Raw genomic sequence first — 25,243 nt, 5'->3', positions numbered from 1 at the left:
CATGTACATGTCATGTCATACCCACACAAGGGTCTAGGTCTATGCTAAGCCTTTGCTCTCTAAAGCATTCCACCTTGAGAGACGTTTTCACTTTGTAATGTCTGGCACAACTTTTGTAAAGATATTAGCTGTGCAATTTTTCTGTGATCGCTTTTTTTTTCTCCTCAGTAAGCACAATATTTATCCTTCTAAAAAAGTATCCAAAGCTCCTTAGGATGGTTCACCTTTCTCTTTCTCTCTGGTCCTGGTGTTACTTTGCATCCAACACCTTTTCCTCTCAATAATACAGGTGCTTCCACTGGAAGACTACATTTCAGCAAGGACTGGCTCTGAATGACACCTGGATTCTCTCTATGGCCTTTCCCTCCACTTTGGGAAGCTCTTTAGTTAGACAGGTACTGTAGGCGGCAGGAGAAAAAAAGTTAATTATTACTTGTTGGATTCTTGTCTCAGGCATGCTGTGGGGCTGTGCAAGATTCGCTGCTCTGCTGCTGTTGTCATTTTGCTGCTACAATTACAGAGAGGCGGTTCAGCACCCAGCCGATCGGTGTGGCTGCCAAACACATTTGAGCATGACAAGATAAATTTTTTAGACACCAGCACAGGGTGGGTGAGAGGACATCCTGCTGACTTTATAAAGGGATGTGGGGCAGGGTTGTCGAGGTAAGTGATGATTGTCAAGTTTGCCAGAGATGATAGATAACTCCTTTGGCAGAACACCTAGGTCATTCCTTTTAAAGTCAGGTAGCTAAGAGGCTGTTTGGTTTCTGCAGTGCTGGCTACCTACTTGGGGAACATGGTTGCTCACAAAACATTCAGTACTTGGGCAAACTCTGGGTGCCATGGTGGCCACTGCTGTCTCCGGGAGTGCCATGTCCACAAAACTCAGTCATCCAGACTTGCTTTTGGGAGCAGAAGCCAGAGGATGACAGGTGCCAACAGACAGGCAGGGATCAGGTTATCTTTGGCTTCTTCTTTCTGTCTTTCTCTCCCTCAACTGTGAATGCTTTTGGAGCCTCTGTAGTCAAGACAGAGCTTTTACCGAGACAGCAGTTGCCATTTTCAGGTGATAGAAACTCAGGGGATAGAAGGCCTGCCCTTTGAGCCACAGGTATGGCACACACAACTCTGTAGCTCTGGGCAAGTGCCTTGGGATGCCCTTGTCACTAGTATGGCTCTGTCCTGCTAATGGCAGTCTGTCCATACTTGATTGTTCATTCTTTCTCTTTGCCTCTCACCGAAAAGCACTTGGTGAGAGGAAATGAACTGATGTTCAAAAAGACAGTTTGGTCTGACATAAGAAAACACATATTGGAAACATATATTGGCCGTAGAAATACTTCAGACATTAAGCTAAAGACTGGCTCCAATTCTAGGACACCAAGGCAGGCCACAATGCACAGGGTCCATCCCTATATATGTTTATTTTGAAAAACAGGAGAAAAGATCTTCTGTCTTGAGCAAGTCAGGGTTTTACTTGCCTGGGGGCAGGGATTTGAAACCAGCTATCTTCTCCTGGCATGGCTTTTTTTTTTTTTTTTTTTTTTTTTTTTTGAGATGGAGTCTGGCTCTGTCACCCAGGCTGGAGTGCAGTGGCGTGATCTTGGCTCACTGCAAGCTCTGCCTCCCAGGTTCATGCCATTCTCCTGCCTCAGCCTCCAGAGTAGCTGGGACTACAGATGCCCACCACCACGCCCGGCTAATTTTTTGTATTTTTAGTAGAGACGGGGTTCACCGTGGTAGCCAGGATGGTCTCAATCTCTTGACCTCGTGATCTGCTCGCCTCGGCCTCCCAAAGTGCTGGGATTACAGGCGTGAGCCACCGCACCCAGCCATGATATTCTTTAGCTATGAAATTTTGTTAGTAACCTGAAGGAAGAGTGAGAGGCTGACCTTAATACCCCTAAAAGATTCAGGCTATGGCTAAGTGATCCCTGGGTCTTACAAAGGAAACTGGAGGCTATTGGGAAAGCTCAGGGATCCTGGGCCATGGTCTTCCACTCTGATAACCAATTCATTCTCCTCATCTACCCTAAAGTTTGCTGTTCACACAGAGAGCGTCAGAGGTAGGGGGCATGGATAGGGGAGAGAGTAAAATCTTCTAGTCTTCAAGTTCCTTCCTACTCATTGGCTCATATTCTGAAGTTTATCCAGTTTTGTAGCTAATAGGAAGGAGGGGAGCCTGGCTGGGCAAAGGGAGACAGAGCAGCCATCTGTCAAGGGCACAGCACAGCCACAGAGAAGCTGGGGAGGGGGTACCTAAAAGATCCCATTGGCAGCAGCTCTGTTTCTCCCGGTTTCAAATCAGAGCCAACTCAAGAGGGAGGGACATGCTTCCAAGCAGTGAAGCTGGGGCCAAGTGTCTACAGGGATGCTTCGTGACGCACCCCCATAGCAAGGATCTTGGCCTTCTGTTCCTCCACATGAGCTCCAGGTAAGTTTATGATGGGACAGATTACAACTTCAAACATCAAAGGTGGTCGGCCGCAGTGGCTCACACCTGGAATCCCAGCACTTTGGGGGTCTGAGGCAGGCAGATCACTTGAGGTCAGGAGTTCGAGATCAGCCTGGCAAACATGGCAAAAACCCATCTTTACTAAAAATACAAAAAACTAGCTGGGTGTGATGGCTCATGCCTGTAGTCCCAGCTACTTGGGAGGCTGAGACAGGAGAATCACTTGAACCTGGGAGGTGGAGGTTGCAGTGAGCCAAGATTGCACCACTGCACTCCAGCCTGGGTCACAGAGTGAGACTCCATTTCAAAAAACAAACAAACAAAAACACAAATAAAAAACTCATCAAATGTGTTAAATGCATGATGTTGGTCTCTCTTTGGGAAGCACGATAGTATGTGAATGCACATCCCCTGGGGCCCCCATTTCCCAAGGTCTTCTTGTCCTCAAGTTCACAGATCTAACCTATTAGTATACTGCCTTTCTTCTTGAGTTTTCCCCAGTGGCTTTCTTGAGTTCTATCTTGGTCCTGTCCATTCTTAATTCTTATTCCCTGATTCAATGGTAGTGTCTCACTTGCTCCTGGGTGAGTTCCTGGAAAAGAGCTGTATAATCCTTGAGCTAATAAACTGAGTAGTGAATCACCATGACAAACCCCTGTTAACTTTAAAACCACCTGTAAAGCTATGATGGCACAATCTATATCCCTCCTGGAGTCTTCCTCTTCTTTTGGGATCACAGGGAATTGGAGGTGAAAGAGAAGAGTTTTAAAATGTTTAGGAGAAGGGAAAGCAGCAGCACATTAAGAACTGAACATTCTAAGAAGCTGGTTCTTTAAGAACTTACAGACGCACACAAAATTTGAAAACTAGCTTGTCCACATTTCTAAAGCCTCAGAAGATGTGGAGAAAAAGAAGAGCACAACAATTGACTCATCTCTTTCTGGCCTGATATCTTGGGGGTACCAAGAAATACACCTGAGAAGAAAGACAAAAACTCGAATGCCTGACCCCACTTATTTAAATCCTGAGCTTCATCTTACTACTAAGTAGGCAGTCTTTGAAAAACTCATTGCCTGGAGATGCTCTTCCCATCTCCAAATCCAAAGCCCAAAGGATGCTTAAAAACACATAAAGACTGAACACCACTGATGCGTTGTGCCCACCAACAGGACAGCAGAGAGCAAGGCCATAGAAATGTCTTCTCTTTCCTTCAGGCCGAAGGGGGGACAGTGACCTTGACTCTCTTCAGCTTTGCCTCCCCTCTCTCCCTCTTAAACATACTTCTTCCGCAATTGAAGCCTAAGTGTGTGAGCAACTAGCTTAAAGAATATCAAATATAAAACTTTGCCATATAGTATTTCAAATCACTCTATTTACAAGTTTATCTTTTCAAAAAAAAAAAAAAAAGTAAAAGATACAGTAATTCAACACAATTCAAGTTTTTCTTTTCTTCTTTAAAGTTCCCTAACAAGGAATTCCAGAAACAGGAAACACTCTGAAGCAACGCTGCCATCCAAGGGGCTCCTGGGGAGCTTGACGGTCCATCGGTTTGTAGTTTGTCTAGAGTCACCCTTGCAATGACATTCACATGTGGAAGACACGGATAACTCTGTTGTCTGCAGGCCAAGTGAATTTGAAATGTCCAGGTAGTACTTCCCCATCCAAGACAGTCTTCCACAAGATCCAGCCTCTTTTCACCAGCAAATTCCCTTTTTCAGAGGGTACCCATCCCACCCTCCAACCTTGGGTTTCTTCCTGAATCACAATGGCCTATATTAGTCTCAAGCCTTGAAAGACTGAGAAATAATTCCCTTTTTCGGAGTGGCAGTGAACATAGATGTCCTTTTAAACTATAGGCCATACGGTTAGCCTAGGAATTCACCCTGAAAACCACCACAGCACCAGTGTTCAGCAGCCCAGAGCAGGGCAAGGGGGCTGGCCAGTGGTGGGTTAGAGGCAGGCAAGGGTGGGAGCAGAGATGGGTGAATGGGAGGACATGGGGAAACCAGTCAGATGGCGTCACCCATTGGGAGGCAGCATCTTACCCTTTAAAAAACAAACATCAGTTGCATGGAGGAACAGAAATATTAAGACTATGTAATTTAATCTCAAGAGGTTACTAAGGTGTGCTCCAAATATATCCCGATGCTGCTGAAATTCATCAGAAAGGGAACAGTTCCCAGCTACTATCTCATCTGCCTCAAGTAGACCACCCTAATTCCTTGATCCTGTGCTTCAAGTTGTTAGAAAACCATTCAAAAAAAGTGTGCCAAAAAGGGGAGAGAAAAAATGGGTCACGCAAAGAGGATGTGTTATTTTATTTTTTTGGTTTGGTTTTAGAGTAGGTTGGGTTGCCGTGGTTACTAGGCGATGTATGGCAGCCCTTGGTGGCAGAGAGGTTCCTAGCCTGGGAGGGAGAAACGCAGGGTGTGTGTGTTCCCGTGCATGAGAAGACTGGATTGTATCTCGTTGATGACGGGCCAACGGCTGCTTTAGAGATGGTGAGAGATTGGATCATATATAAACAGTGCTTTAACCCTCTTCATCCTGCATGCAAACAGACCCAGCTGCCTGTAGCACTTTAAGTCTCAAGTACTGAGAGGTGGGGTAGAGAGAGTGCCTACTGTAAACAAAAGCAATGGATCCAGCCTGGATCTCAGTGCCAATTTCTTCACCCAGCCCCAGCAGACTTAGCTACGCAGTGTGCTCTCGGGGACTATTTCTATCTGACTTCCTCTTTCTGAAGGTTGGGTGTTTGGACCGTTGAAACGAAATGAGTGCCCCCTATTCGGGGTACTCATGAGAAAATGGCTTTGCAAGTCTTCCTCTTAGTTATCAAATGGTCTCCTCTGCTGATTGACTTCTTTTCTTGCAGTATTGATGCGTGTTGGCTGAGATGATCATGGAGATGAGTGACACCAGAGCTCACAGAAACATTCATGTTGACAGGTAGCAACAGAGTCAGTCACGCTGCATTTCTCAGTGGCAAAGAGAAATGGCCTCGACACTGGAATCAGCAGTTGTCATGGATACCATGTAAAGCTCAGCAGTTCTGCTGGGGCCCACGGTTAGAGGAACTCCACGTAATTCTCAGGGATGAGGCCAGTCTTTCCATTCAGAGTCCCCTCCAACCAGCCAGGCTCCTGAGATGGGTGAACTGTACAGGAAGGGGAGAGAAAGCGAGAAGAGATGGCATTACAGATAGAGCAGGCGGCAGATGTGTGTGTGGGGTGTGTGTGTGTGTGTGTGTATGTGTGTGTAAAGGAAGCTTGGACAATGAGTACAATCACTTATTAAGTTACATCATTCTAGAAGTTTAAACCAGAGGTTCTGAACCTTTTGTGGGATATAAGCCTTCTGATGAAAGCTGTCCTGAACTTTCTTTACAATGAAAAAGGAAACAGACACAGACATTCAAAATTTTGCATACAATCTTACGGGTTTCACGGATTTTCTGAAGCTCCTGGTTTAAACTACAAAGAAGTGACAGATTCCTACTGTTGTTAGAGGGCAACAGTTGTCCTGGTCCATCCATACATGTATCCATCCTTCCATTCTTCCTTCCTTCCTTCCTTCCTGCCTGCCTGCCTTCCTTCCTTCCTTCCTTCCATCCATCCACCCACCCACCTGCCCAGTATCAACTATGTACTCAGTGCAGTGCCCACGGAAGACTACTAAGAATTACTCTTTAAAGATACCCAGCTTCTAGAGGCTGGGCCAGGTGGTTCACGCCTATAATGCCAGTACTTTGGGAGGCTGAGGCAGGTGGATTGCTTTAGCCCAGGAGTTTGAGAACAGCCTGGGCAACATGGCAAAACCTTGGCTCTACAAAATATACAAAAACCAGCTAGGTTTGATGGAGCGTGTCTGTAGTCCCAGCTACTTGGAGAAGGGGGAGTGCCAAAGTGGGAGGATCGCTTGGGCTCAGCAGGTCGAGGCTGCAGTGAGCCGTGATTGCGCCACTGCACTCCAGCCTGGGTGACAGAGCAAAACCCTGTCTCAATCAATCAATCCAGCTTCTCGTCATCATCTTACTTTCCTTCAAATCCTTACCCCTTGCTTCTAATTTCCTTGCAAATTTTCTGGGGGTTTTTTTTTTGGTTGTTGTCATTTTGAATAGCCTTTGAATAGCCATTTCTCTGTTTCACTCACACCCTTTCTTAGTTTTCTTTCCTGTTCTCTAGACTTCCCCCTCCTCTATATACCAGTTTGAAAATTCTTCTCTTCCTCCCTCTATTGCCCTTTGATTTTTCAGTATCCAAAGAATATATATCTACTTTTGTGACATCATGATCCATCTCCATGGAAACCATTGTGATATTATAAAGATTATCTAAAATCCAGCTGAGTCTGCAAAGTAGTCAATAGCAGGAAGGAAGAGAGAAGGAATCATGGGACTAAGAGGTGGGGGATGTTCATGCTTGTCAACTGAAGATATACAGATCACTCTGCAGAGAGGCAGGGCATTTACTCTTAATGTGTTAGGAAAACTCCAATTTTCCAAGATTATTTGGAGATAATAGATTTTCCCCTATTCCCTTCCTGGGCTAATTAAATGACTTCCTGAGCTTGTTTTAGAAAAGCATTTCCGCTCCGACACTGCTACAGAATTCTAGTTTCAGTTTGTAGGGAAAGACGCAAGAACAGAAACCAAAAGAGGCAAATGGGAGGCAGCAAAAGAATCAGCCTTGAGGCTTCCAGAAGATCAGCGTCAGTCAACTTTGGGTACACCTTGAGTGCCTCCTTAGGAAAAGACAAGGTTAAACATCTATTAGTTGGCCTCCAAAGTTGGCCAATTTCAGATCACTAAGCTTCAGGAAAAAACAGCAAAGATACTTTGGGTTCATGACAACCCACACAAGAGACAGTCTGGGAGAGAAGTGCTTTGGGAGAAGACACAACTTAAAAGCAACCTGGCCTCTCCAATGACCAAAGCTCTCCCATGCCATTCTTAAAAATACCCCTGCCCTCTGCCCATCCATCCAACCAAAGCTTCCAAGATCACTTCAGTTTCTGCACTTCATACTGGTGACAAGACCCTCTTCCCTTTACTGGGTTCTTGCAAATATGAAAGGAGCTGGTGTGGCTAAAGCACTCGGCACAGAGCCAGGCACAGAGCAAATGCTCAGTACAGGCTAGTCAGTAGGAGACCCTGGATCGGGACTGCTCAGCAAGACCCCCTCCTAGTAGAGACCTAGTAAAACCAGATGGCCCTTACCACCCACCTAAGCTTCAGGAAAAATCAAATGCTTAGAATAAAATTAACAAATCAAACCCATTCTCCAAAATAAAAACCTAGAAAGAATAAAGCAGCCAGACTGACAAAACAAAAAAACAAAAACCAGGCTCTCCCGCTTTACAGCAAAGCTCCAAGTTGAGTTGTTACTCTACTGGATGCACTGAGTCCATCTCCTTCAGATCTTTCTCTTTTTCCTGGCTAGCTGTTCACCCACAGCACAGGTACTGGGGTAAAAACATTTACAATGCAATTTGAGGGCTAAGGGAAGAATTAGAGGGGACAAGAGAGGCCCTCCAAACTGGAGGCCAAAAGGTAGGTCACAGGAGATGGCAGGAGATAACACAGCCTTTGGGTTGGACTGCTGACTCACTGAGCCTTCAAGCCAGGGTTTACTAAAGCATATCCCAGACCATGTGCTTCAGAACCCTCAGGATGCTTATTCAAACTGCACATTCCTGGGCCACATGGCAAATCAATTAAAGCAGAATATCTGGGAATGGGACCCAGGAACCTGTATTTTCACTAGCTCATAGGAAGTTAGGAGTTATAACTTTTCTGTGCCCAAATGCCTCTGAGTTAAAATGCAAATTGTCATTTACTAATGGAGGAGGGAGGCAGCACCAGTGCCCCCTTTCTTTCTGCTGTCTTCTGTTTCCACGTTAAGGCTTAGCTGAAGCCCCACTTGCTTTGTAAATACTACCATGGAATCCCTTCTACCTGCTCCCTCCTCCTCCAGACACCTAAAATGCTCATAGTACATTCCGCATAGTATTCATGGGTCCTATTTATATGCTGTTCAAATGTGCTAAGCTTTGCTTCTCTATCTAGTTTTTTAGTGCGTTTTGGTTTGGATTATAGCACTTCCTAGCTCCACAACCTTCAGTAACTCCCTTCTGCCTCGTGAATTATAATGATACAAGCTAACACTTAGATATGTTATGAAGCTGCTGTGTGCTTGGAGTTTTAGACATATTGATTCATTTGATCCTCAGGATCCTAGCTTGTATTATTATTATCTGTATTTTGCAGCTGAGAAAATTAAGGCTCAGAGAGGTAAAATATTTTGTGCATGGTCATAATACTGGAACCAAATTTGAACCCAGCTTGTTTGACTCCAGAGACCAACCCCCTTCCCACTATATCAGGCCTCTATTTAACCAGAGAGTGTGACCCATGCTGATAAGGATGACAACATGTTGAGCACATGCCAGGTGGCAGACCCTTTGCGAATACGTGCTTCACACCTGCGTTTCCTCCTTTCATCTTCAGAATGACTATGGAGTTGGTTGTGCTATTATCCTCACTTTACTGATGAAAAACTGTGGCTGCGAAAAGTTAAGCATCTTGGCCAAAATTAAATATTAATAGCTGGTAGACGATGGAAATGAATCAGAGCCCAGGACATCTGATCCCAGAGTCTGTCGTCTTAACTACTACTGCTGTTGCCTAGCCCAATGCTCTGAACATCAAAGATGCTAAGTGCTTGTTGGGCTGAATGGCGCCTATGTGCAACACTGAACTGCACCCGTGTCCAACATGCTATACAAACACAAAAGGTGTTGCTGCAAGCTGCCTAAGTGGCTCTCCAGCCCAACAGCATATACTAAATATAAGCTGCTGGGGACATGGGTGTGCTTCCTGCCAACCACTTTCTCTCGGCTCTACCTGTGTACACCATACACCCCTGTGTACACAACTCATGTCTTCTGCCCTCCTTCACTCACCATGGATGGGGAGCAAGTGTGTGACTAAGGTCTCTAATGGCTGACTGTACCCAAAAGAAGTCTTAACTAAAAGAGGTGCAGACCCCTGGGTAATTAAAGTACATTCACTCATTTAACAAATGTTTACTGAGCAACTACCAAATGCTAGACACCATGCTAGGTCCTTGTACATAGCACAGAACAAGCAGACAAGATTTTGCTCGGTGGGACAATCAAGCAATAACCAAGCATGTAATTTTAGGTAGTGGTAAAAGGAGAGAGAAAGACTAGAGCAGTGGGTAGTGCAAGTGCAATGGCCCTGTGATGGGAAAAAGCTGGGTGTGATTTTAGAACAGTGGTGTGCATGTATTTCTTAAAGGGCCTCATAGTGAGTGTGCCTCTGTCCTTAACTCTGCCATTGTAGTGCCACAGATAATATGCAGACACAAAGGCATGAGTGTCTGTGTTCCAGTAAAGCTTTATTTACAAAAACAGGTGGTGGGTTGAATTTGACTGGCAGGTCATAGTTGGCTGACCTTACTTGAGAACATAAAGAAAGCCTGAGAAGCTGCAGTATGTCAAGTGAGGGTGAGAGGAGGTCAGAGGGGTGGGAACTAGGCCCTGGGGGACCTTGTAAGTCATTCTCAGAGCAGTGGGAGGCCACTGATAGATTTTAAGCAGGAAAGAACATGATGTGATTTTCATTTTCAAAGATGACACTTGCTGCTATGTGAAGAAGGGGTTCTGGGAGCAAGAGTGGAAGCCAGCGACAAGATCTGTCAGGCGGCCAGTGGAAGCGCCCAGGTGAGAGATGAAGGTGACTGGGCTTGGGCGTGGCAGCAAAGATGGCTGGAGAAGCTGAAGGAGATCCCTGAGCGCTCTCCCGTTAACCCATTTCCTAGGCAGCTTGGGGGCTCCCCCGTGAGGATGTTCTCCATCAGCAAAGGAAATTTGGGACAGGCCTGCTGTGTAGTGGTTTTGTTTTGGGTACCATGAGAACGAATAGATCCAGCTCCTCTCAAATCTTGTTAAAAGTATCCCTAGAACCTAATTTTAGTGACTGCCATGTGCATTTTCCAGGTATCACAAATCATGTTGCTTCAAGATCACTAACGTTCCTGAGAATATTAGCTATTTCTCTTTCCAGTTACTGTCTGAGGTGCTCTTGTTGAAATGGACAGTTTCCCAGTAGATTGGCCAGGGATGACACTGGAATTATTTCTAGGTATTGCACAGCCATTTCCCACTGCACAAAGTCCATGAGCTGACAGCGGCAGCCACTCCAGAGTCACAGTAGGGGCCCCTGGAATCCAAAGGCTTCAAGATTAATCATTATGAAACAACAGACTTTCCCCTCCACGGGCCCCTCCCGTTTCCTCTTCCTTATTCATTCTTCTTAATCCTGAAACACACAAAAAGACACACACGCACGCACACACACACGCATACACACACGTGCACTTTCTGATTGGTTTGATGATTTAATCTGACAACTACACAGCATACAAATTAAACAGCTTTTACCTCATATCCCCAGCAGTAAACTAACAAGAAATGGAACAAGGAAAAAGACCCTCCACCCCACCCACCACCTGACAGAATAATAGTGTTCTGTAATGCCTCATTTTCTCCTGTAGAAGTAAAGGGGTGGGGAAGAAGAGGGTCTATGTAAGCATTTTCCTCTGGAAAAAAGACCTAGTAACATATTTTGAGCTAACCCAATCGAGAAAGTGTACTAACATTTTGTCAGGTCCATTTTCTACTGCAACTCAGTCAACACTGAGAGGTGTTTTCTTTCAGGTTCAATTTGGCCTTTTGCTCCTCAGGGAATTTGAAAGGTCACTGGCAAGACTGGTTAAAAACAAACCAGTGTCAGCGAACTCTGCCATGACTCCTAGAGACCACAGGAAGGTTTGGGTAAGGCCTCTCACTCATTCAACCAAACTTTTCTCCTGCTATCAACAATACCTATAGGATTTATGATGATTACCACATTGTACGCGGGAGCAGTTACAGAATTGTTAGGTGACAGGTGGCAGGTTGGATTTGACAGGCAGGTCATAGTTTGCTGACCTTACTTGAGAACATAAAGAAGGCCTATGAGGCTGTAGTATGTCAAGTGAGGGCGTGAGGTCAGAGGGGCAGGAATTGGGCCCTGGAGGGCCTTGTAAGTAATTCTCAGAGCAATGGGAGGCCACTGAAGGGCTTTAATGTCATTTCCATTTTTCAAAGATCACTCTCGCTGCTCTGTAAAGAGGGAGTTATGGCAGCAAGAGCAGATGTGAGAAGATGTGTCAGGCAGCCATTGGAAGTGCCCAGGTGAGAGGTGGAGGTGCCCGGAGCTTCGGCGTGGCAGTGAAGATGGCTGTGGAAGCTGAAGGACACTCTGCTGGGGAAAAAAAGGACTTGGCAGTTAACAATCATCCAGGCTTCTCTTCTTTTATTTCCCCCTTTATGCTTAACAATTTAAGCTACTGCAGAAAGACTTAAAAATGAAAGAAGGTAGGAACATAAAATGGTAAAATGGTGCAACTTCTTTGTGAAACAGTTCGGCATTTCCTCAAACACTTAAACACAGAATTAATATGACCCTGCAATCCCACTCCTAGGTTTATCCCCAAGAGAACTGAAAACCTATGCCCTCACAAACAACTACACACATGTTCACAGCAGCATTATTCAAGTAGCCAAAAAGTGAAAACAACGTGCCCATTTACTGATGAATGACCTTACATAAAATGTGCTATATCCATACCAACGCACATAAAATGGAAGAAGGTTCTGACACGCTACAATGTGGATGAACCTTGAAAACATTATGCAAACTAAAGGATCCAGTTTCAAAGATCACATACGATATAATTCCATTTGTATGAAATGTCCAGAGCAGGCAAATCTAGAGAGACAAAGTAGAAGAGTGGTTGCCTTGGGCTGGATGGAAATGGGTTGTGGTAAGTGGGGCATGACTGCTAAGAGGTATGGGGTTTCTTTTGGGGGTGATGAAAATATTCTGGAATTATACAGTGGCAATGGTTGCACATCTCTGAATATACTAAAAACCATTGAAGTGTACATTTTAAATAGGTAAATTGTATGTTGTATGGCTATCTTAATAAACCGTTAAAAAATGGAAGAGGGCTGCACTCACCAAAATGAATCACAAAGAAGATAGAAGCATATACATAACTTTTAATAGTTTAAAACAATTCTGCCCCTGAGATCAGGAGTCCTTTGTGTTGTCAGAGGGAATGGTTGATAGAAACATGATGATCCCTTGCCCATATGAGCAGTGAATTGGGACTTAGAGGACAGACCTTTAAGCCCTGGATTCACCTGTCAATGTAGGAATCTCTCAAATCCTGCTCTTCTATAGGCAGAAGCCCCTTGCTTGCTGACAAAGCAGGGGGCAGAAGCCCAAGCAATGCAGCCCATTCTGGTTTGTCTTCTGCAAGGGCCGTGTCGTGTTATGGCAGGGCCAGGACTCCGCCACCTGGGCCTGTGTGGGGGACACTCACCAGTGAAATGGCTTTGGACAGCCTTCAGCAGACCCACTGCACCTGCACTGCACCTGCAGTCTGCTGGGGCCTGCAAGCACCAGCTGTGGACAGGAGAGGTGGCTGGGCTGGCTGTTTGTGCATTTTGATTTATAAAGGGCCTGGATGAAAGTTAATGGAGCTAAGGTTTAAGGACAGTGCTTGAGGCTTTGAGAACGATAAAAGGGAATGCAGACTCAGATGCCCACATGCAGTTCTGGGGTAATCCCTCCCACTCCTGCTGACCCAGAAGGCCAAGGGTTGAGTGTGACCTGGGAGAGACCCTCATGCTCTGTGCCTTGTTCCCCCTTTTGTCTACCTGTACCTGATGGATATCTCTGCTATGCTGAATGCAGGGGCTGGGCACACACAATGGCAGCCCCTGTGGATGTGAGTACAGTCAAGGGCTGGTCCCAGGAACTCATCTCTGCTCTGGCCTGGAATGTGTTTACAGATGCAGCCAGGACCCACGGAATCAGGTGCAGCACCCACTGCCCAGACAAAAGTGAGGAAAAACTGTCACTGTGAACTATGAGAGCATCAGGGCCTTTTTCGAAGATGGATACAATGATGATGATGGTTTTAATAATAAAAATATTAACTTAGTGAATGCTTAATATGTGTTGAGTACCATTTTAAACATGTGATGTGTATGATCTCTTAAAGCCACTTCCAGGTCCTGGGCTGGGTCTTTTGCAGGCACAATCTCATTTACAGTGGTAACAACTCAACATGGAGCTGATTACACTAGTCCACTCTTCACAATGTCTCCGGAAGTCCTGCTGCTGCTATTTTATTTTGGGAAAAGACACAGAAACCAACACACATACACGCACACACGCTTTTTTTCTTACCCATTGTATTGAGATTTTCCCTAGGGAGGAGCTTTGAAAATGCCAGTTATTTATGTGCTCCCCTTGCCCCCGCCCCCCGCCCATATCTTTGTGAGGGGATGAGAAACTCACCATTATCGAAGACCGTGCCTGCTGTGAACGAAAGTTCTGAGTCATGTTCAGCTTTGCAGGCATACAAGGCTTTTGCCTTCCGGAACGGTGTGCTGTGTGAAAACAGGAGTTTATTTAACATTTTTGAAAAAACCCTTAGAAAGCCCCAGACATTTCATCGCTCTTCTTCCCTTTCCCTGTAAGCTACCTAGTCCCCTCTCGTGGGAAGTGCCTGGCAAGGCAGCCAGATGGCAAGACATGAGGTGGGAAAGCTGCAAAGGTCACAGGAGAAAAATGAGAAATATTCAGAGAAAAGCCATAAGCTTCAATAAACTACACTTCTTGTGGGGTCAACTTGTGCCATGTTAAAACTTTACCTGGAAGTTATAACAGCCAAACAGCGGGAGGGCAGGCTGGGCCCCATTTTTGGAGCAGGAGTGCCTTGGGGGAAGGGAGGGAAGCAGGGGCAGGAAAGAAGTTCCAAGCTGCTCTGGGGAACACACTCCCAACAGAACCTGCTGAAAGCTGGCAATGCTCAGTGAGTCAAAAAGGAGAAATTCCAGCAAAGCCAAGTTTCAGTTCCAGGCCACAGGCGGACATGAGCTCTCCCAGATGTTCCTGATTTCTTACTAGGCTGGGTCTTGCTGGTGAGACGGGATTCCAGAGCTGGAGCTCTCCAACCCCCAGGGGAGGGAATAGACAAGGTGCATGAGGGCAATTACACATGTGTGTGCATGAGCACACACGTGCACCTGTATGGGGAGTGTGGGGAGGAGGAAGAAGGGAGAGGGGACATGAGGCGTTTTTTTCGGTTTGTTTTTGCTTTTCTCATGTCAATTGAGTGTTTACAATCACTCTCACTGTGCATCCGAATCACCTGGGGAGCATTTAAAAAATGCAGATGTCTGGGTTCTACCCAGATGTGCAGATATTATATAGGCATCAGTATTTTTTGTTTGTTTGTTTAGACAGAGTCTCGCTCTGTCACCCAGGCTGGAGTGCAGTGGCGCGATCTCAGCTCACTACAAGCTCTGCCTCCTGGGTTCACGTCATTCTCCTGCCTCAGCCTCCCGAGTAGCTGGGACTACAGGCGCCTGCCACCAAGCCCGGCTAATTTATTGTATTTTTAGTAGAGACAGGGTTTTACTGTGTTAGCCAGGATGGTCTCAATCTCCTGACCTCGTGATCTGCCTGCCTCAGCCTCCCAAAGTGCTGGGATTACAGGCGTGAGCCACTGCGCCCGGCCAGGCATCAGTATTTTTAAAAAGCTCTCCAAGTAATTCCAACATGCAGTGAGGGTTGAGAACCACTGTTCTAGAGCAGAGGGTGGCAAACTCTGCAAAGGGCCAGGTGGTAAATATTTCAGGCTTTGTGAGCCATATGGTCTCCATTGTGCAGGGTGATCAGAGTAAATGGTTATCTCGAATTTATTGCTGGGCCATAGTTTACTGTTGTTCCCTCTGGTTTTCTAGGAGCCAAGAGATGATGGCCAGGTGGGAAAACATTGGGAAAGTGGGAGAAAATGAAGTGGGACCCCTGGGAACAAAGGAAAGAAGAGTCCTTAGTATTCACCAGCTCCAACAGGAAAACAGCTCTTCCTGGCTAATTATGATGACAGAATAAAGTTCAGGACAAGGGGCACTGTCTGTGAGCCAAAGAAACCAAGTCTATGTATTGGCCAGAAGGACCAAACATCCTATATGCAACTTTCCAGGGAGGAACATAAGAGGCATTTTTTTTTTTTTTTTTTTTTTTTTTTTTTTTTTGAGAGGCTGGGAAGCAGAGAGGAGGAGTGACTTGGCTGTGAAAAGCGCTAAAACAGATGAAAGACTATACTGACAGGCAAATGGAGCCTGTTATGACATTGACATTGAAGGTGAAAGGAGAATCCAGTTCATATTAGCCAGGGTCTCAGAGACCAGGTTTTGAGGCAGTATTTCTGCCTCTTGAGGACAGGGCAGAGCAGGTGGGTAAAAAGCAAAGAGACCAGGTAAGGGGGACTAAAAGTAAGGGAAGCAGCATCTGAGGAAAGGCTCCTCTGACTGGATTTTCGCAAACATTATTTATTAACCTCACTGAACAAGGATAATGGGACAAAACAGGGGCAAGCTGGGAAACCAGCAGGGGTATTTGGCAGGCAGAAATAAAAGGGAGTGGTCCAGGTGCCCAAGATTATCATTCAAAAGGAGTAACATTCCATTGATATTAGGTTTGTGAAATTGAATAATGAAGTGGCAATAACATAGTACATTAAAAAATAACAAACTAGGCGCTGTGGCACATGTCTATAATCCTAGCACTTTGGGAGGTGGGAGGATTGCTTGAGCCCAGGAATTTAAGACCAGACTGTAGAGACCTCCATCTCTACAAAAAAATAAAAAAAATTAGCCAGGCATGATGGGACACGTGTGGAGTCCAGGTTACTTGGGAGGCTGAGGCAGGAGGATTATTTGAGCCCAGGAGGTTGAGGCCGCAGTGAGCTGACATTGCACCACTGCACTCTAGTCAAGTGACACCCTGTCTCAAAAAAAAAGTAAATAAATAAATAAATAAGCAAGCCAAGAAAGGGCCTTGTTTTTTCCTCAAGTTGATAGGCAACCGACAGTCTATGGGAGGGCTTTTCCCTTGAGATCTCCCTCTACTGCCTTAGGATAGGCACAAAAATGGGAGAAATGACAGAAGAGGTGCATTTAAAGGGGGCCATTCCTGTTGCCCAAGGAATAGGAATGGGTAGGGTTGCCAGATAAAATACAGGACACCTAGTTAGACTTGGATGGCAGAATAAACAATAAATATTTCTTCAGTATATGTTATGTCCCAAATATTGCATGGGACATACGTATACGAAAAAATTTTTGTTGTTTACCTACCATCCAAATTTAACTGGGTATGCTATATTTTTATTTTATTTGCTAAATCTGGCAACCCTACCCCAAAAGTCTTATCTTCTTAAAAGCTTGTCAGCCCAACAAGTCAAGTGTCCCATAACGCCTTCTGAAAGGTCTTAAGCGGTTTGCTTTAGGTAGGGTTCCTACCAAAACAGACAAATCCTGTTGGCAGAGATATTGTATTTGTAGGCTTTGGCTCTGATAAAAAAAAATAAAAATAAAAAATCTCCACCAGGCATCATTGGTTCTTTGGCTTCCTATTCTCCACAGTGCATCTCAAAACTGGATACAGAGAGCCTGGGGTAGTTTTCGGCTGCTCCTGTCACAGTGCCCTTCAGACCTCAGCTGGGCCTTCAAGGGCATGAACAGGTTTGGATCCTCCTGCTAGTTCCCTTTTAATTTTCACTTGTGAGCATGGCACAAGGCCTGGAAAGCACTCACAGGAGTTTCCCTCAAATGCCCTTGCAAACCTTGCAAAATGATGACCCATTTGCCATCATATGGCACTACAGGGAGGTGGGACCAGCTAGACTGGCAGGTGGAAAGGGGTTGGTCATTTAGGCATAATTTCCAGGGACCCTTGGGCAAATGCAAGTTACGGGTTTGGGGCTATGGGCTTTTTTGGGGGAGGGGTGAGCAAGTGAAAGAAAAGGGAAATACGGAGGGAATGTGTCTCCAGCACCCTTTCTCTACTGTGCTGCAAAAGGCATCTTCATCCCTGACTTTGAACAAACAAGGTCTATAAATGGTTTGAAGAGGGGACAGTGATATGGTTTGGCTCTGTGTCCCCACCTGAATCTCATCTTGTAGCTCCCATCATTCCCGTGTTGTGGGAGAGACTCGGTGGGAGACGACTGAATTATTGGGGAGGGTCTTTCCTGTACTGTTCTCATAATACTGAATGGGTCTCACGAGATCTGATGGTTTTAAAAAATGGGAGTTTCCCTGCACAAACTCTCTTTTTGCCTGCCGCCATCCGTGAAAGACGTGACTTCCTCCTCCTTGCCTTCTGCCATGATTGTGAGGCCTCCCCAGCCACGTGGAACTGTAAGTCCATTAAACATCTTTTTCTTCCCAGTCTTGGGTATGTTTTTATCAGCTGCATGAAAACAGACTAATTCAGAGAGTAAGCAATTTCCAGAGGAGACATCATTCAGAAGTTCATGGGACCACTGATTAGATCTAATTCAATATTTACTTTTAAAGGCTTTGCTCAGAGAAGGAAATCTGAAGCTTCATGCTCTGGAAGTGGATTTGAGGGAGGCCCCACTGGACCTGAATAATGGGTGTATACCACCACCTCTTTGCTATACACTACAGTGTACAGGTTTCGGCCCTCTCTGTTCCTCTGATGGGCTAGCTCCTCAGCAGTGTTGCTACCTGTGCTCACCTGGGCACACACATTTAGTCCAACTCTGCCTTGACTATTTTTTTTTGAGATGGAGTCTAGCTCTGTCACCCAGGCTGGAATGCAATGGCACGATCTTGGCTCACTGCAACCTCTGCCTCCCAGGTTCAAGCAATCCTCCTGCCTCAGCCTCCTGACTAGCTGGGATTACAGGCGCCCACCACCAGGCCTGGCTAATTTTTATATTTTTAGTACAGACGGGGTTTTGCCACGTTGTCCAGGCTGGTCTTGAACTCCTAACCTCAGGTGATCTCCCCACCTTGGCCTCCTAAAGTGCTGGGATTGCAGGTGTGAACCACTGTGCCCGGCCTGCCTTGACTATTTCAAGAGGGCAGCTTCCTAAAGGGTGTCCAAATAGTGCTATTCTAACAATGGCCAGGGGAGGAGGTACTGAGTAACTGTGACCCCAGACACGCAAGATGGGCAGATTCTATTGCCATTGCCCTCTGTCAATCTGGAAATACTTTGGGAGGTAGGAAGAAGTAGGAAGGAAAAACAGTCTGGAAATATTTGGGGAGATGAAAACGAGTGAAGAGGTAGAGATACTTGACAAGAAACAGGGCCCCAAATCTCAGAGTCACAAAAAAGTGAGTACCATCAAGGCAGAGAGGACATTTTAGGATTTTAGCTGAGTGATTTCACTCTCTTGAGTCTCTTAACCCATTTTGTCCAAAGGGCCAATATTTTGAAGATTTTTACTCCATTTTGATAAAAATAAAGGAATTACATTCTCCTAAAGCCCAAGTTTCTCTAATGAGTAAGTGAGACATTTTGGAAGCTGACTTGTCTGTGGTCACTTAGTTTCCTCTGGTTCAGGTCCTCATGATCTAATGAGAATAATCTATGCTATTTCTGGTATCTTAGAAAGCTGATGTCTCCCAAAGTGCCCAGAAGGTGTCCAAGAAATGATTAGGAAATCGCTAGAATGTCAGGAAGACATGATCTGAAAATTTCCCTTATTTATAGAGTAAGAAAAAAAAAGATTACTGAAAATCTCCTTCCCATCATCCAGGACAAAGCCAGGTAGAAAGCTGTATAAAACCTAAGAGAGCAAGTCAGGCTCTGGGCTGGGAGCTGCATGGAAACTCCAAGTTGGGGTTACCCACGTGTTTGGAGGAAAGAGTGTTGAGCTGAGGGGGAGAAGTCCTGAATTCTGGATTGGCTCTCATTTAGTCATGGCATTGTGTCCAAGTCACCTCACTGTGCTTTAGTTTTCTTTTTCCACAATAGGGTTCAGGCCATTTCTCTTCTCATTCTCACACGAGGATAGAATGAAATGATAGATGTGTAAGCGCCTAGTGGGGAATAAAGTAATATATGTATCTGTATATATATAAATAGCATGGGGTTTTCTTTTCTTCTAAAAGTGAAACTCGGCTTCATAAATTATTTAAGCCTCTCTGCTGGATCCACCCTTTGGAGAAAAAGACAGAAGGGAAAATACTCCCAATGCCCAAAACGCTTCTGATGCTTATAACTGGGCTCCACAATTTGGTTGTCTGAAAGCTGAGACTAAGCTTGAGAGAGAAGCACGTTTAGGAGCTCCACAGCATAGGAATTCTGCAGGATCCCTATTCATTCTTTTCCTGGTTGTAAAGAGCTCTTTTTTTTCCCAAAGAGTACAAGAGCAAAGAACTTAAGTGCAGAAGTCACAAAAGCAGGGAAAACTACAGCATGGCCCTGAGAAGAGGAACTAGGTCAAGCTGCTCTCCCTCAGAGAGAGGTAGTGCCTGTTCCCACGACAGCTCAGGCTTCATGACACACAGAGACAGAAGCAGGCTGGGAGCATGGATGGTTTCGGCAGTATGTGGGGGACAAGGAGGCATAAGCCATGAGCAGTTTAAGAGAAATCGCTTCATCTCTCAAGCTTTTATTCTGTGTTCGATGTCTCTCCCCCAGTGGATCTGGTATAAGTGACTTGGTGTCAGTGCTCAGGGCCAGGGGCCCAACCCCACAAATAAATGTTGCCTCATGCTACCTGATAAAAACGAGAGAAGAAAAGGTTGGCACATGTCTCAACACTGTTCCCTCTTATGTTATCTTACACCAAAGCACAGAGAGCACATGAAATTGAGAGAGCCATCAAAACCAGAGTCTGGTTCAGGAGGTGCTCCTTCCCCTAACTCTAGGCACCAGAGAGGTTAATTCAGAAACTTGAGTCAGGGTTGAAAAGGGTGTGAAAAATGCCATGCTGGTTCATGCAAATGGTCCCTTTTAGCTCTGGTCTCTTAGGATGGAACCACAGGAGAGCAGGGGCAGCCCCCTGTTGTCCCTGGCCAGCTTTGGATAAACGGGAACAGATTGGTCATCATCCGAGATTTTACCTGGAGTCTTCATGCACCGCTTCTTCTGGCCTGTCAAAAAGCAAGTGCAGGTTTGGATGGCAGGGAACAAAGTTGACGAGGAGGCTGAACACTGCATGAAGAGAGGACCAAGCCAATGAGAGAACAACGGCAGCAACAGAAAACCAAACAAACCCTGCAACAGACCTGACGGGGGATGAGTCGCTGGACGTGGATGAGGTGGGCATAGGGCTGGATGGCGCCGAGAACATGGGCCAAGATGGCGAGAGGGGTGAAGTTGGGCTTGGATTCGGGGGGCTGCAAGACATAACAACCAGAAAACTTGTCAGCACACAGGGAAACCACAATGGGAGCACAGGAGGTCATGGGAGGCCAGATGACGGAAAGCTGGGCAGAGCAGAGGAGCACCGAAACCCAGGGACGTGCTGTCAGGGCCATGTCACATTCCTCCAGACCAAACCTCCGCGTCCAAGTAAACGTCTGTTCTGTAATTCCTCGGAGTATCAACAAGCTTTGCCCTGCTGAACAACTGCTTTTCAGGTGATAGAAGCTTCTTCAATCATGTCCATTGGTGACAAATGCCCTGAGCTCACGCACATGAGTTCCCACACCCACATGCTATCACCAGCCTTGTTCTGAGGCAGGGCTAGCCTATAGCGAGCCTTCAGCTTCCACTCTTGAGGGAGTGTTTTTCAGGTTATGTCTCAGCAGAAATGACCATTTTTTTTTTTCTTCTGAGGCACAAAGGTCATTCGGTGAGAAAATAATTTCGTGTTTGCATTTTTAACTAGATGGGCTGTGTGCCACTGGAGATCTGACGTACTGCATGAAGAAGGTGATAGCCGATGGAGGTGAATACAGATACACCTCTTGGGAAATGGCATGCAATTACCAGCAGAATGTGGTTCCTCTGAGGTTCGCTGCCTGGGCTTGCCCTTTCTCCTTTCGTGGAATTTGGGCATTACGATACTCAAAGAAAAAGCCCCAGAGGGAAGGCAATGAAAAAAACGAACTGAAACCTTCAATTTGTTCATTTTGTTCCTTGACGGGCGGCTAATCAAAAGTTTGGAGAGGAAAGGTTGAAATTACTCACTGAAATGTGGCTTGTGGATTTTAATTGGTTGTGTTAGCCCTTTGACTTATTTCCACAAATGACACAGGCACCTTCACAACTCTGTGAAATCATACATCACAAATAGTGCAAACACCAGTGACGGAGAGAAACCAGTTCAGCCACACCACCACTTGCCACTCCTGAATCTCAGCGGACTGCTGAACTGTTTGAATCAAGCCCTTCATGGGGGCAAAAATGACAGAAATCCGGTTCAAGGGGAACAGACTTTCTAAGTGTACTGCAATTTAGCAGGCACACACAAATGTCCTACTTACTGGGACTTCCCTAGGGTTATACCAATTCAAACATGAGACCCAATAATGGCCCTAATTACTTACTGTTGTAACACCTATAGACAAATAACAGCAAAAACCACAGTGTGAGTTCATCAGAGAGGCTCAAACTAATGTGACTGATAAACACTTTATTAAATTCCATTAGGTATATTTTTAGAATATAAATTCCATGAGACAGAGGCTTTTGTTTTGTTTACTGCTGTATATCCAGTGTCTGTAGGTACTATATTTAACAAATCATTATGGAGTAAATTAATGAGTCTCATTTGCCCACACGACAAGCCTACAAACAGGTACTGCTATAATTCCCATTTCACAGATGTGGAAACCTGGGCTAAGCTGAGGCTTCCCTAAGGATACCCTGTAAGTAACAGGGCTGTAAGTAACAGGGCTGAGGTTCAAACCTCATCTGCTGATTCTAAGCCCAGGACTCCTGCAGCCAGTGTACTCCCTCTGACATAGCAGGATTTGCCCTGTTCCTCTAGCCTGTGCCAAGCTTTTTTACAGACTCAGTCATAGCATTAGAATTCTTCTTAACCACTGATTCATGTGTTTCCTTTAGATACCTACCCTATTTGCAAGGGAAAATAACAATACAGTGATAGAGAATCACAATAAGACTCAACATATTCTAAATTCCAACAAAATCCCCAATCCTGCCTCCAGTGTTCGGTCTGGCGGATTCATATAGCAGATGGAATTCATATAAGAGAAGAAATAAAATGTAAAGAGTATGACTCTTTAAAACTTTTCTTAATCCAGCAAAAACTAGTCATTGAGCACTCAGTATGTTCGAGACAATAAATGATATTTGCCAAGGTCCCTTGACTTCAAGAGCTTAAAATATATTTGACAAGAAGCGACAGATTTAAAAACAACAGTAATGTAAGGCAGTAAGATCCATCAGCTGAGGGCTAAGCTATTACTAGCTTAATATCTGGCTCCCGCTTGACTCTGTCTTGAGCCCTAGGAAAAGTGTCAACTCCTTTCTACTGTGCAGTCCCCATTTTCTTCCACAGTTGCTGCTAGTCAGAGAGGCCTCACTTTCTCAGTCCTCTCAACACAACCCTGCCCCACCAGACAATGACCTAGTAGGCAAGGCCTGGGAACAACTTTCAAACCACAGCCCAGCCCAGGAACCCAAGCAGAACCAGAGACAATTTGGAGGTTCAAGAGAACAGCCCAGACCCAGGGGCTTGTACCAATCTGTTCTTTTGGTCAGTGGTTACCACAGGACAATTAAAAAGTCCTTCCAACTTTTTTTTTTTAAATGACTTTAATAAGTACGAAACACCTCCAGCTTCCTATTCCATCTGTACCAAGAATTATGCCTTTGGCTAATGGCATAGTTGGGAACATATTCTGTGAACACAATGTGGGTTCTAAATGTTTTTCACATCCTCAGATATCTAAGTGGTTCTTGGCCAGAAGTACACAGCTGAAATTATCTGGGGGTGCGGGTGGAATGCAGGATATTCATAACTATTATAATAACTTACTCCTCAATCTCCATGTCAATTACCATAGTATCAACTGCAATTTTTTCTTTTGGAGACGGAGTTTTGCTCGTCGCCCAGGCTGGAGTGCAATGGCACGATCTTGGCTCACTGCAACCTCTGCCTCCTGGGTTCAAGCGATTCTCCTGCCTCAGCCTCCCAAGTAGCTGGGATTATAGATCCCCGCCACCAAGCCTGGCTAATTTTTTGTATTTTTAGTGGAGACAGGGTTTCACTATGTTGGTCAGGCTGGTCTTGAACTCCTGACCTCAGGTGTTCCACCCACCTTGGCCTCCCAAAGTGCTGGAATTACAGGCATGAGCCACCGTGCCTGGCCTCAAATGCAATTTTTAACAACAGAATTTCAGAATTTCATTTGTTTATGTTTTAGCCATAGCAGTAACATTTGGTATAAAGTGACTGCATTTTAACATTTATTACCACTATGTTTGAATTGGTATAATAATAAAATGCATACTCCATGGTACTTCTGTGATTTTTTTTTTTATTTATACTTTAAGTTCTGGGATACATTTGCAGAATGTGCAGGTTTGTTACATAGATATACACGTGCCATGGTGGTTTGCTGCACCCATCAACCCATCATCTACATTAGGTATTTCTCCTAACGCTATCCCTCCCCTAGCCCCCTACCCCCTGACAGGCCCCAGTGTGTGATGTTCCCCTCCCTGTGTCCATGTGTTCTCACTGTTCAACTCCCACTTATGAGTGAGAACATGTGGTGTTTGGTTTTCTGTTCCCGTGTTAGTTTGCTGAGAATGATGGTTTCCAGCTTCATCCATGTCCCTGCAAAGGACATGAACTCATCCTTTTTTATGGCTGCATAGTATTCCATGGTGTATATGTGCCACATTTTCTTTATCCAGTCTATCATTGATGGGCATTTGGGTTGGTTCCAAGTCTTTGCTATTGTGAATAGTGCTGCAATAAACATACGTGTGCATGTGTCTTTATAGTAGAATGATTTATAATCCTTTGGGTATATACCCAGTAGTGGGATTGCTGGGTCAAACGGTATGTCTGGCTCTAGATCCTTGAAAAATCGCCACACTGTCTTCCACAATGGTTGAACCAATTTACAATCCCAGCAACAGTGTAAAAGCATTCCTGTTTCTCCACATCCTCTCCAGCATCTGTTGTTTCTTGACTTTTTAATGATTGCCATTCTAACTGGCATGAGATGGTATCTCACTGTGGTTTTGATTCACATTTCTCTAATGACCAGTGATGATGAGTGTTTTTTTCATATGTTTGTTGGCCACATAAATGTCTTCTTTTGAGACGTATCTGTTCATATCCTTCACCCACTTTTTGATGGGGTTGTTTTTTTTTCTTGTAAATTTGTTTAAGTTCCTTGTAGATTCTGGATATTAGCCCTTTGTCAGATAGACAGGTTGCAAAAATTTTCTCCCATTCTGTAGGTTGCCTGTTCACTCTGATAATAGTTTCTTCTGCTGTGCAGAAGCTTTTCAGTTTAATTAGATCACATTTGTCAATCTTGGCTTTTGTTGCCATTGCTTTTGGTGTTTTAGTCATGAAGTCTTTGACCATGCCAATGTCCTGAATGGTATTGGCTAGGTTTTCTTCTAGGGTTTTTATGGCTTTAGGTCTTACGTTTAAGTCTTTAATCCATCTTGAGCTAATTTTTGTATAAAATGTAAGGAAGGGGTCCAGTTTCAGTTTTCTGCATATGGCTAGCCAATTTTCCCAACACCATTTATTAAATAGGAAATCCTTTCCCCATTGCTTGTTTTTGTCAGGTTTGTCAGAGATCAGATGGTTGTAGATGTGTGGCATTATTTTTGAGGCCTCTGTTCTGTTCCATTAGTCTATATATCTGTTT

At 45.0% G+C, this 25,243-nt stretch overlaps 1 protein-coding gene across 10 annotated transcripts in view; it reads right to left on the bottom strand.

The window, feature by feature from the left end:
* Positions 1 to 3,807: 3,807 nt before the first annotated feature.
* Positions 3,808 to 25,243, bottom strand: part of ARHGAP26 (Rho GTPase activating protein 26) — a 454,090-nt gene continuing 432,654 nt past the window's right edge. The window contains exons 21-24 of one of the 10 annotated variants that reach the window (XM_054487314.2): positions 20,660 to 20,770; positions 20,495 to 20,524; positions 13,896 to 13,987; positions 3,808 to 5,612 (exon numbers count right to left, since the gene is read on the bottom strand). In XM_054487314.2, coding sequence (XP_054343289.1) covers positions 5,524 to 5,612; positions 13,896 to 13,987; positions 20,495 to 20,524; positions 20,660 to 20,770 — 322 coding nt within the window. In that variant the 3' untranslated portion in view covers positions 3,808 to 5,523. Of the gene's footprint in view, positions 5,613 to 11,137; positions 11,787 to 13,895; positions 13,988 to 20,494; positions 20,771 to 25,243 lie in introns of those variants that run through there. The other 9 variants (XM_054487312.2, XM_054487311.2, XM_054487317.2 and 6 more) reach the window with 9 other exon arrangements.

Source organism: Pongo pygmaeus, chromosome 4 (genome assembly GCF_028885625.2).
Source record: "Pongo pygmaeus isolate AG05252 chromosome 4, NHGRI_mPonPyg2-v2.0_pri, whole genome shotgun sequence".
Classification (NCBI taxonomy): domain Eukaryota; kingdom Metazoa; phylum Chordata; class Mammalia; order Primates; family Hominidae; genus Pongo; species Pongo pygmaeus.
This window is presented reverse-complemented; position numbering and strand designations above follow the sequence as displayed.